We start from the raw sequence: 13754 nt of genomic DNA on the forward strand, positions 1-13754 counted from the left end.
GGAAGCTACCCTGGGACTGATATGAAAGGGAAGATTAGCCTGGAGACTTGCTCAGAAATAGTAATTTTGAGCATTCATTTTTCTGCTCTTTTCACAGTCTTATAGTATCTTTGTCAATTTTATAAAAGGACATCTATGAGTAAAGTGATGATGATTTAGGATGCCCCTATAATACACCAGACCTTTCAATATCCTCACCAGTGAAAACTTCCATAACCATATTTCTTACTTATGAAAACAGTAAAAAGTGAAAACCATGATGATGCATTGATAGACATCAGCTCCAGCTCACAGGGCAAATCAAGGCCGGTTGTAGCAATGGCCCAGCTTTCTGCTAGAGGCTCTGCAGCAGCCCAGGTGAGGTGCCACCTGTGATGAAACTTTCCTTTCTCAGGTCCCTATAGCCAGGTTGCTAGAGAGCAGCTCCAACACACATGGTAAACTGAGGCAGGTTGCAGTACTTCTGATTGGTCAGCTGGTGGCTGGTATTTTCCTATGTACTCTAACTCTTAATCTTTTAGGCTGGTATCTTTGCTATTTACACTTTAATGTTGGAAGTTCCAGGCTGGTGGTCTTGCTATTTCTGCCTTGACAGACAGAGGAAGCAGATTTTTGTGAACCTCACACAGACACACATGCATACATACAATCAATGGAAATAACACAAGAGCTCACGAAGACACCCTTCATGCACATATACATTAACATACAGAGAATATATATATGTACACACACACACACACACACACACACACATATATATATGTATATATATATATATATATATATATATATATATATATATATATACAGAGAGAGAGAGAGAGAGAGAATATAATATATACTCTGAGTCGGCCATACAAACAGACAAATGCATTTTTGGATGAAGATGACATCACCTACTGTATAATTCTCTCTTGGGTTTTATATAATCAGATACAAAATTTGTTTATGTATGGAAAAATTATCTCAATTAAAATAGATAGAATCTTTACATAAAAAAGGAGTTACACTAGGATTATTGATCCTAGTATCTAACAAGATACTTTGTTTATCACAAGTTTAAGGCAGTAATTTTACTGTCTGCTCATTATGAGTTCAAAGTAGAAGTTTTATCTTTTTCTAAATTTACGTGTGCCTTATGTGCTGAAAGAAATATTTTTATGTCAAAGTTTTGTAGGATGCAGGTGTCTCTCTTGTCTTGTGTAGATAATCACTTATTCTTTGTTTCTATATTCATAATATGATTTTTTATCAATGTATAAACCTGGGCCATATCCTTGGACTAAACCTAAAATGAATGTATTTCCTTGATTATTAATTTACTTCAGTCTTGTTTTTCTTCTTCATATAATTCACATGGAGGTTCATAGAACTCATAGAATTTTCACTTTATTGTAGGAGGATTTAATCTTATTTGAATCAATTAGAAGCTATTATCAGGAATTATAAAATATCTGTAGGAAATCTACCAAACACAGAGAGTATTAACTATGGTGGATATGATTATCCTTTAGGCAGTAAGAGTGTATACCATGCCAGATATTTGGAACAAGCATGGAAAGGCAGGATAGCAATAATAAGCAGTCCTGCTTCAACCAGGGACACCCCCATTCATCTGTCAAGCAAGAAGAAGTGGGCTGCCTCCAGGAAGCTCATGTACTTGCTTTTGCCAATCCAGCATGTGATTGTTCCCAGCAATGCATGATAAAATTATCTCTGGATTATGAGAGCAAAGAACTTTTTCTAGAATAACTGGGAATAATAATAATATCAATATGGCCTGGAAAATGCAAATCACCAAAGTTTGGTGGAACAAAAACTCATTTAATCTTTTCAATTCTGACATAACCTGAGGGTGTGTTGTTAATTCTGGCATTGTGTCCCAGCAGAAGTTCCAGTCTCTTGGATTATAAGATATACTTATATTAGAAAGCATTTCCACAGAAGTATAATTCCTGTAATTTGGTCAAAAGTATTATTAAATAATTTCATAGAACTCACTTCTCACCTCACTGTATGTACATTCCTTTGGCCCATATTTCCTTCCTTCCCTCCGAGTGTCAGTAGCCTTATATTCTTAAGCAGTTACAGAACACTGAAGCAGCATCAGCTTTCACAGTCCACTGTACACATTTTTATGTAGTGGTGCATATATAAGTGTATAATCCTTATGCATTCATCTCACGACAGACAATATGTATTTTACCTCCATAATGTAGTTATTGCAGACCCTGCTGCAATAAAGTTTGATGTTCTAATATTTCTGTTGTATGTTCCTTTTGGGTCATGTTGCTCAGTTTTTTTGTATGCAACCTACTCTAAAGGCCTGTATACACTGTATGAATATGAAAGAGGTTGTAAATTCTCATAACTTACCAGGTTTAGAGATTTTGAAGTCACTGTCGATATCGCAACCTCTTTCTGTAAATAAATCAGATAACCTTGTCCCAAAGTGAAGCAACTGCAGCAGGCCAGAAATATACTGAGAGGTTCAGAGTTGATGTTACATCCACAGAACCTGCACAGGGCTCAGAGAAGTGATATGGGATGCATTTCCTTAGAGAGGATTAGCACTTGAACCTCAGCATCAGCTGCGTAATCCTTGTGTTCTGTACTGCCTCTTTCTCCAGCTGGATCTATTCCTTATTTAAGATGTACATTGGTCATGGATATGCAAATTTTGTGAGTCTATGATTGTTACACACAGGGATGTCCTCACACAATAAAGACATGTGATCAGTGTCCTCTCCACACTCACTGAACACAGTGGCCTTTACCATGGGATGGAGTTTGATTCCTTTCCTGGTTGCAGCATCTACTGGTAAGGGGTTCCCCAATTCAAACATTTAAGTGGGACAGACATGACAATGCCATCCACTGTGCCTTTCTATGCACAGGTGCCCACTCCCAGATCCAGCTGCAGCAGTCTGGTGCTGAGCTGGTAAGGCCTGGGCCTCAGTGAAGTTGTCCTGCAAGGCTTCTGGCTACACCTTTATTGATTATGGTTTGAGCTGGGTGAAGCGGAGGCCAGGATAGAGAGCCACAAGTTCCCTGGGACAAGAAGCTGAGCTGGGACAACATCAATGGTTTCTGCAAGCTACTCAACTAGGACATTAAGAGCTTCCACTTGCCACCTGCTTGATGGCCCACAAAATCCAGTACCGACACGAGTGGGATGACATCCAGGCCTTGATGGCCAGCAACAATCTAGAGAATTGAACTGGAGTAGGAGAGCTGCCCCTGAGGACATGGCAGCAGGAGAGCTTACCCTGAGGACATGAGACCAGGAGAGCTATACCAGCCTTGAGCACACAGGAGCTGAAGAGCTGGCCCTGTCCTGATGACATGGGAGCAAGAGAGTGGGCCCTGTCCTGATAACACTGGAGTGGGTGAGCTGGACCTACCCTGATGACACTGGAGCAGGAGAGAAGGCCCTGTCCTGAGGACATGGGAGTGGATGATCTGGCCCTGCCCTGATGACAGGGGGCAGAAGAGCAGGTCCTGCCTGAGGACACAGGAACAGGTGAGCCAGCCCTGCCCTAATGCCAATGGAGTGAGAGAGCAGGCCCTGCCCTGTAGACATTGGAGCAAGAGAGCTGGCCATGTAATGAGGACATGGGAGCAGGTGCCCTGCAATGATGACACAGGATTGGGAGAGTGGGCCTTGCTCTGGGGACAAGGGAGTAGGGCCTGATCCAGGCCTCTGAGTGAACCTTATTCCAACATCTACCCCATGTATGATCTGCTGGAACACATGAAGGGGCCAGACCTACAGATTCAAAGATTAAGACTCTCCTTGACACATGACAACAATTGGATATCTGACAGCAGTCCCAGTGAGGATCTGGTAATAATAGTGTAGGCCTCAAACCAGACCCATGACTCATAGCAATGAACATTTGAAAGTAAACATATGTAGACAAAAGGCTATACTGTATAATATACTGCAGCTTCTGTGAAAAGATATTTTGTTTGACTGTTTGTTTTATTTTACAGAGGGAGGAGATGGATATTGGGGCATACATGTAACTCATAGACATTCAACAAAAGTAAAATTTAAAAAAGTGTTCTATTTATTACCAAGATTTTGAGGAACAAGGACCCATGCTGATGTTGGTTCTGTTGAAAACATGGTGATAGACCACAAGTATTTATATCATGGGGGTGCTACACTGTGAAATCAAAGGGAAGCTTCAAGCTTGCTCTGTGAAACATGCCAATACGGAGACCTAACCTGGACTTCACATGAAATACATCAGTTCTATGAGCACACTATGTTCTTTTAAGTCCTCACTACCACCTGGGCCCCAAGATAACTTCCACTATAATCACCATGAAGACCAAACTGCCACACTGCATTCCTTCACACAAACTCTGAGATACAGCCAAACCATTTACAAGCAATGCATTTGTATTTCTAACATTGAGATCCTTGTACAGGTTCTGATGCAACGGCTTTCATCCTGTCATGATGGCCAAAATATCTTGCCTCAATATCATTGTAGTGTCCAAATGGCAAGTGTTTTTTCAGCCTCCAGATAAACTTGGTGAGCAATATTTGTCATCAATGCAATATAAGAGTTTGTACTCTCTCTCTCTCTCTCTCTCTCTCTCTCTCTCTCTCTCTCTCTCTCTCTCTCTCTCTGTGTGTGTGTGTGTGTGTATGTATGTATGTATGTATGTATTATTTATTTATTTATTTATTTATTTATTCATTTATTTATGTAGTATATTTACTCCCTGGAGCTGGTAGTGTGTTATTTAGCCTCAAAGGTCTCATTTGCTAAGCTTAAGTGAATACATCCAAATCTTTGAAAATCATTAGTCATGGCCTTCCAGAGGATGATGAGCTTGGGAAATTTAGATCCAGAGAGAAGAAAATTGCCTGAGGACACAGTCAGCATTTTTCATCCAGAAAGATCCATGGCAGAGGGAGACCCCCATCCTTTTTAAATCTTTACACACAACCATACAGCCCACTGATGATAAAAATGCTGAATTAGAAAACAAAATGAATCACAATCCAATTTTAAGTAAATTCTGGTTACTTCTCAAATGTGAAAATATTTTTTGTGGGAGGGACCTAATCTGTAAGTGACACATTTGTTCCTCCTGCTGATGTTGAGAGTTTTTATCACAAGTAGAGCTTCTAGAATTGAGGACTTGCCTTGTAGAGTGCTTGTAGATTCTGTCCATCTCTTGTTCTGTCTCTGGTAACTCACTTCTTCCTCAGTGGTCACTGCTATACCTAGATCTAAGTGCCCATAGCACTAGGATGGTGGTCCATGACGACAACATTTGAAGCACAGCTCACCATCCATTGTTGAAGCATCTTCTCAGCATCAACAGTTCATTTTTAAGAAGAGGCATATTGAGCAGCCTGTGTGTGAGCACTTATAACAGCTAGTTCTCAGAACCAGCAGGTGGCACTGTAGATCCACAAATTCTATAAGAAGAATGGGGCAGGTGAAACAAAAAGGAGGCTTTTCCCTGAATGTATTCCAGCAGCCTCTGTGGATTCCTTTGCCAACATCAGCACATTCAGACACCATGATGTGTTTGACATGTGAAATCTCCAAGCAGCAGCACTGGAAATGTTATTTGTTAGATAACACTCATACTGAGGTCACCAATATCCAAATTTATTTCCTATTGCCACTGGACAAGGTATTAGTTCATAAAAAACTTACAAATAAAAGTTTAGGGTATTTGTGCCTCAGTATTCTGAGCAACATTTTGGAAAAAACTGTCCTAAGTGTTCACAGATGATATCAGAGGTGTCCTCATTTCAGTTGATCACTTGTGTGGAATCGACAGCAGCCCCCAAAGCTCTGTTGTAGTTTCTTTTAGAAGCAGGAAGATCAATTCACCTTAGCATCACAAATTATTATGGCCTGCTCTTTGTAACATAGATGAAGCCATTTTATAGTCAATATCCATTTTTTTATAAGGTGAAATGAAGTTCATAAATTTAATGTACTTCTTGGAAGTAAGTTAACTATTGGAGAAAGGGGCAAGAGGACTAAGAATTAATTCTCACGGCGTAAAGAAATTTCCTAGTCACCTTGCATGTAAAATTCAGAGAGCAGGAGTTTTAAATTAGCAAACTTGTTTCACATAGTCCCTTGATGATGGCAATGTGAGCACAGGTTTAATACTTTGGGGAAGTGATTGATCACACATTAAATCAATGTCTAATTCCAAGGAGGTGTCTGACATTGCCATTAAAGTACTCTTGTTATGTTTTTCAGGACAGAGACTCTCTGTGTATTTCTGGTTTTTCTGGGACTCACTCTGTAGACCAGGCTACCCTTGAACCCAGAGATCCACCTGGCTGTGCCTCTGGAGTGTTGGAATTAAAGGCCTGTGCCACCACCTCCTGTCTATGTTGAAGATTTCTTAACACTTTTTTTATCAAGCAAGGTCATATTCAAGAGCTTTGACAATGAGGTTCAATGATTAAGTATTGATATTTGATTCTACAAACATAGTATACTCCAGTCTCAATACCCTACCCTGCAATCACATGCTGGTTACAGAACTCTGTGCAGAGTGACACAAGACCATCTCAACAGTGTTTGTGACAATGAGTGTGACAGTCATCATCGGTGCTTTGCTGAGGACTGTTTAGTAAATCCAGGTGCTGATTCATGACTTTGTCCTAGATGAATGAGAAGCAGTGTTTCTCTGTGACTTCCTTCAGAGGTAAGTTACAGAGTGTAAACTACAGTCATCACCCAAAACATCTCTAAATTGGATATTCTTGCATCTTAGATATCTGATCACTGAGGATTCCATGGAGTATCAATCTGTGAGAGAATCAGAGTGAGGAGCTGTGAGCCTCTTTGCACACCATGCAGTCCTCTGCAAAGGGGCCCTAGAATAGAGCAAATGTTGCCTAGGCCCTTATGTGGTGATCAGAAGCATCAAATACACACACTTACAGAAGGAAATGCTGGGTATTTGTCATTAATGAAACCAGGGCCCAGCCAGAGAAGAAGGGTGAAATAATCCACAGAGAAGAGAAAGAATGGGAAAATGCTAGAAATCATTGTATTCGTGCATTCAAGGAAAGTTCCCTGACTGTTTCACAGACATGGTACTAGGTCAGTAAGTACAGTGACCCTCATATTTATTTATTTTAGGACAATAAGCTCATATTATCCATTTATAATTTCAGAGCCCAGGTGTTTGTGAATAGATTACACATAGATGTCTATTTAATCCATACTACCTAAGTAGGCATGCACTCCTGCCCATCACACCCTGTGCTAGCCACCAGCATCCCACTTCCTGGAGTAGGAAGCACAGCATTATAGACATTACCCAGCACAGCAGAGATTCTGAAATGTCATGTTAAAGCCATCTAGCACCTTGGAATGGGCCACTATAATGAGAATATGTTGATTCCCTGAGGATGATGCCCTGTGAACTTAAAATTCACCAGACATCACATTGATTCTGACCAGATATAGAAGAGAAGATATGCACTCAACAGATCCCAGAACCTTATTTCATGTCATATCAGGTGGTTCTGATTCATGAACCTGAAGTTAGAGAAAACATACATGAATAGTCTGAATTTATGTGGCATATATTTTTATTTTAACACACAGGCACACATATTCCTACATAGTATTGTTTGTTTTTCTCATTTGGAGAATATCCCAAATCTATGTTTCATTAATGAAAACCTTATACTAATAAAAAGAATTACTAACACATGCCCTGTTTAGGAATTAGAAGATGCTAGATTTGGAAAGGTAGACAGGTAGAGATAAAGCTTTCTACAGACAGATATCCTCAAAATATGAAGGTCCTTGTCAAGGAGATTTCCTAGCTTCTCAATCCTGATAAATGCATGCAAAGGCAGTACTGGAAATAGATTGAGTCACAGTGTACATTCATTTGATTTTTGCTTCCATCTCAGTGTGGATCTATTTATTTTCTGGAATGGTTACCTTGTCTGTGAGTATCACAGTGGTTCCTCCTCCTTCTATTAACTACTGTATCTGAGGGTTTCAGGAATTTATATGTGAATATATCGATGGAAACTTTCCCTATTCTGAGGAGAAAGAGAGGGTATTGGGAGAAGGGGAGGTGAGACTGAGGGGCTGGGAGGAGAGGAGGGAGGACTTGGAACAGAGGAGGTAGAGAAAACAGCTATAAGAATTTAAGTGAATAAGTAAATCAATTTATGAAAAAAAAAGGTCCAGAATATGGGTACATAGACATGAAATGCTGTCTCAGGACTTGATATGATCACTGTACACATGAACTCTCTCAGCAGCTGTAGTTGCCAGTACAAGACTTGAACAAATTAGGGCAGTCAGAGTTACAGCATGAGAGCCTGTGCAACAGCTGAGTAGGGAAAAGTGTCTCTTGGCAAGGTTAGCAATATTACTTTGATCCCTTGGACCCAGATGGTACAGTACAAGAACTGAATTTTTAAGTTGTCCTCTGAGAATGACACGTACACCTTAGTACCTATGGGCTGCCTTGTCACCACTAAAGATAGTACAACAGTTTAAAAAACATTACAACATGGATAACAGGGAACTCATAAAGAGTTCACATAAAGCTGAGGACTATTGGCATTTGATGACCAATGAAGAAATTGAAATCTCTATTTTTAATTGTTTCTGTAAGTTTTTCTACATAGTATTGTGAATGACACTACTTATGTACATATAAGTTGCACTAATCTGATTCACATTGTTATTAGTTAAAGAAAAAAAGAGACCAGGAGGTTGGGAAAGAGACTTATTAGAAGGTCCCAAGGGACAAGTAGGGGTAGATATGATCATAATGTATTTCATCTATGAATGAAGTTTTCAAATAAAATCATTCTGCAAAGTATAATTAACAATTTCACATTTGTTTAGAATTTTCACATGAGTCTTGTAAACACTGTGAATATTTTCCCCATAACTTCTACCCTTCCTTTTCTTGCCCCTCATATTTTTCACTTTATTAAGCTATATAGTTTAATTTATAACAATATCATGTATTGTCATACATAGTTCTATATAACAATATAATATCTAAGAAGTATTCAAGTGTCTCATTTAATGTCTGTGTTTTCTTTTCTTCTTCTTTTTTTGTTTTTTTGAGACAGGGTTTTTCTGTGTAGCCTTGGGTGTCCTGGACTCACTTTGTAGATCATGCTAGCCTTGAACAATGATCCACGAGACTCTGCCTCCAGAGTGCTGGGATTAAAGGTGTGAGCCACCACGCCTGACTCAATGTCTGTGTTTTCTAAATGACATTAATTAATACAGTTATCATCAGTTGCATCCATTTCCCTAAAAGTGACTTAAGATCCACATTTCTTTCTGATGTAGAACTTCTGTTGTGTTGTATATATAACCCTGTCCCTTTGACTCTTTTTACAGATAGTTTCCCCCCATATTTTAGTTATTGTGATGGTGCTACAATAATCGTTTCATGCAAATACTTCTGAAGAATATTTGCTTTTGGTCATTTGTGTGGACTTTTTTAGCATGTAATCTCATAGAAAGGCAAATGTTAATTGTCTGTATCAAAAGGAGGCTGTAAATCCCTATAACTTGGCTGTTTTTTAATTTCACAATCACCATCTGTAATCCAGTCAGACAATATGTTGCATTGGAGCAATCATCTCAGACCTGGAATCCATTGAGAGCCTTGGACCTGGTGTTACACCCACAGCATTCACAGCTCAAGAGAGAGGTATATGATATATTTCCTCAGAAAGGGTAAGTACTTGGACCTAGTGTCCTGCTACCTGACCTAGAGGAGCACTGCCTCCTTTTACTCCAGCTGTGGGATGTCCTTACCTAATAATTACCATGTCCATGAATATGCAAATCATGTGAGTCAGTCATGGTAAATACAGGGATATGCACACCCCAAAGTAACTTATGATCACTGTCCTCTTGATAGTAACTGAGTAGACAGGATCTCACCATGGGGTGGAGCAGGATCATTCTCTTCCTGGTTGCAGCAGCTACAGGTAAGGTGGTCCAACTTCCAGACTTGAGGAGAGACCATACACTCAGGTGATAGTGGCATCCACTCTGTCTTTCTTTCCACAGGTGTCCACTCCCAGGTGCAACTGCAGCAGTCTGGGGCTGAGGTGGGAAGACCTGGGTCCTCAGTGAAGTTGTCCTGCAAGGCTTCTGGCTACAGTTTTACCAGCTACAATATGCACTGGGTAAAGCAGAGGCCTGGACAGGGCCTGGATTGGATTGGATATATTTATCCTGGAAATGGTGGTACTGCCTACAATCAGAAGTTCCAGGGCAAGGCCACACTGACTGCAGACAAATCCTCCAGCACAGCCTACATGGAGCTCAGCAGCCTGTCATCGGAGGACACTGCCATCTATTACTGTGCGAGAGACACAGTGTTGCAACCACATCCTGGGTGTGTCAGAAACTCTGGAGGAGCAGGAAGCTGCCCTGCGAGTAAGACAACAGAGAAGATTAGCCTGAAGACCTGCAGAGATATAATGGTTCTTTGTGTCCATTTTTAAATTTTTTTTTAATTCTTTTTTTTTATTAATTTATTCTTGTTACATCTCAATGTTTATCCCATCCCTTGTATCCTCCCATTTTTCCCTCCCTCCCATTTTCCCCTTAATCCCCTCCCCTATGACTGTTCCTGAGGGGGATTACCTCCCCCTGTATATGCTCATAGGGTATCAAGTCTCTTCTTGGTAACCTGCTGTCTTTCCTTTGAGTGCCACCAGGTCTCCCCCTCCAGGTGACATGGTCCAATGTGAGTCACCAGAGTACGTGAGAAAGTCATATCCCAACCTCCACTCAAGTGTGGAGAATGTTCCGACCTTTGGCTAGATCTGGGTAGGGGTTTAAAGTTTACCGCTGGTATTGTCCTTGGCTGGTGCCTTAGTTTGAGCGGGACCCCTAGGCCCAAATCTGCCTATCATATTGTTCTATTTATAGGTTTCTAGGACCCTCTGGATCCTTCTACTTTGCTATTCTCCCATGCTTCTCTCATTTAACGTCCCAATAGGATGTTCTCCCCTCTGTCCCAGTTTCCTGGTAAGTGAAGGCTTTCGTGAGACATGCCCCTTGGGCTAGTATGCAGATATAAGTGAGTATATACCATTTGAGTCTTTCTGCTTCTGGGTTAACTCACTCATTATGATAATTTCTAGCTCAATCCATTTATCCAAAAATTTCGTGAATCCCTTGTTTTAATAGCTGAGTAGTATTCCGTAGTGTATATGTACCACAATTTCTTATCTTACACCCATCAGAATGGCTAAGATAAAAAATTCAAGTGACACCACATGTTGGCGAGGATGTGGGGAGAGAGGAACACTCCTTCATTGCTGGTGGGAATGCAAACTAGTACAGCCACTTTGGAAATCTATCTGGTGCTATCTCAGAAAATTGTGAATAGGGCTTCCTCAAGACCCAGCTATTCCACTTGTTGGAATATACCCAGAAGATGCTCCAGCACACAACAAGAAAATTTGCTCAACCATGTTCATAGCAGCCTTATTCATAATAGCCAGAACATGGAAACAGCCTTGTGTCCATTTTTGAGCCTCACACCTAGAGACTTTTTAGTGCTTTTGTTAATGCCACTGAAGGGCATTTATGAATACAGTGATTTTTGATTTAGGATGTCTCTATAGTACACTGTACCTTGTCAAAATCTTCACCAATGATAACCTTCATTGATACGCTTCCTTTTTAATAAAACAATAAAAGAGAAACTGTGATTATGGATGATAAAAGTACCTTTGGATTCTGAGTAATGGGAACCTTCTTGGAATTGCTGGGAATGATGTGTAATGTGAATTTGACGTGTGAAATTTAAATCACTAATACCTGCATAAACAAAAACTCTTCACAGTCTTTACACTTAAGTGACTTAAAGGTGTGTTGTTAACTCTTTGTTTCCCAATAGAAGTTCTACCGTCTTTGAATCAAAGAGATATTTATATGCACAGTCAGGTAATTACATTTCCTTGAATTGACCAAATCACTGAATCCCTTTCTACATAACTCATTTGTCACTCAATATATGTGCATGTTAATTTAGATAATCTCCATGGTTACATATTAGCACAGTGTCAATTCTCTCAGGCTTTTGGTACCTGGTGCTCATCTCTGTGCTATAGACTATTGTGAACTTGCGTGTCTCTGTCTACATGGGGTTACTGTGTTTTTTGTGTCCTCCCTTTTTTTTTTGTTTTTTAAAGACAGGATTTCTCTGTCTAGACTTGCTTTGTAGACCAGGCAGGCCTTGAACTCACAGGGATCTGCCTGCTCCTTCTTCCATGAGTGCTGGGATTAAAAACCTGTTCCATCATGCCCATCAACTTTTCTCTATCTTATATAGTTTTATATCACATTTTCCCAAGTAGCCAGACATTAAGTCTCCTTTCCTTGCTAAATTGTTCAAAGTGTAACCAGAAGTTGAGATGTAAGGATCATGCATATTTAAATGCATATTAGTAAAATGTAGTGATAAGTTAGTAAAATCTTCTTTGGACTTCGAGGGAATAGAGACAATGTAGTGTGTGAATATGTAAGAAGTTACAAATAGCTACGTTGTAGGATTACCATAGTGTGGGGTGTGTACCGCAGGGTACACCGCCTCATCTCTTTCCCTTTCCACAAGAGTTCATTTAAAGTTTTGTTGAGTGATAGTGATAGAAATAGTAGATGAAGGCTTTATGATTTTGTGGATCCACATATTAATCAAAGAAAGTTGGTTAAAGACTGTAACCTTTGTCTGCTCTGTGCATAAGTACGACTTTGTGAATATCACAGTACTGAAAAAAAGTGCAAGAAATATAAAATTTAGGGGTTTCCAACCAATTATTCTTCTAGATAGAGGTAGCAGTTATTGGGATGGTGGAGAACTTGATGAATTGGTGGTTATGCGGGAGCTTTTGTTGATCTGGTTAAGAAAACTAGTGGTTCATGTAAACAAACATTTCGATATACAAGAGGTGTTGTTATGTTTTAAATAGAAAGCCTCAATAGAGGTAATGAAAAGAAAGAAGATAGCCAATGATAAAAAAAATCACAATAGAACAATTAAAGGAGAAATCTAAGAAGCGACAAGGGCAACAACATCGGGGGAGAGGCAGCCCTCCTGGCAATGAGGTACGATCCATGTCTCAGTCCTGCTCATTCCTCCGGAATGACATTGTCATACTATCCAGGAATGAGGACTTGCTTTGCAGACCATGGCAATGGTCTCTCCATAAGAATAGGACTATCATGTGCCTAGCTTTCTAATATAGATGAAGTTTTAATCTACTAGAGAATGAGTGATTGGTATTCTTGGTGGCGATGAGAAAGACGCATGAAATATTCAAGAAGGAAAAAAGAAAGAGTAGAGGAGAAGATCATTCTGCTGTTCTCTATCTTCTCACAGGAGTGAATGGAGTTTCAAAAACTAGCTGCAGTGATCCTGTAAATCTTATGTTTTTCAGAACAAGAGTTGTGAAAGACATAGCCATTGTCTCCTGGGGCTTGTATGTGAGAGAGAAAAAACTCTATATAGAGTCAGGAAACACCTCTGCTGACCCTTTTTGCATTTTTTCCTCAGGCTGAGCACAATCATTTTGTTTATATAGTTTTTTTTATACTCCTCTGCTCAGCAAATATTTAAGAATGTTTTTGATGACATTGGCATAAGATATCATTTTCCCAATAGACCTCTGAACATTTGAGAATAATGAAAAGCTCTTCAGAAAAAATAAGGCTGAGAGTAAGTAAGTT

General features: G+C 39.8%; 1 gene segment (V, D, J or C); it reads left to right on the forward strand.

Moving 5' to 3' along the window:
• Nucleotides 1–9881: 9881 nt before the first annotated feature.
• On the forward strand, nucleotides 9882–10451 carry LOC127186391 (Ig heavy chain V region 3-like; the record flags this gene model as incomplete). The annotated part of the segment is given in 2 exon segments: nucleotides 9882–9997; nucleotides 10080–10451. Coding segments are annotated over 2 exon segments (418 nt in total), but the record flags the coding sequence as incomplete, so codon positions are not given.
• Nucleotides 10452–13754: the final 3303 nt, after the last annotated feature.

The sequence above is a fragment of the Acomys russatus genome, unplaced genomic scaffold (genome assembly GCF_903995435.1).
Source record: "Acomys russatus unplaced genomic scaffold, mAcoRus1.1, whole genome shotgun sequence".
Lineage (NCBI taxonomy): Eukaryota > Metazoa > Chordata > Mammalia > Rodentia > Muridae > Acomys > Acomys russatus.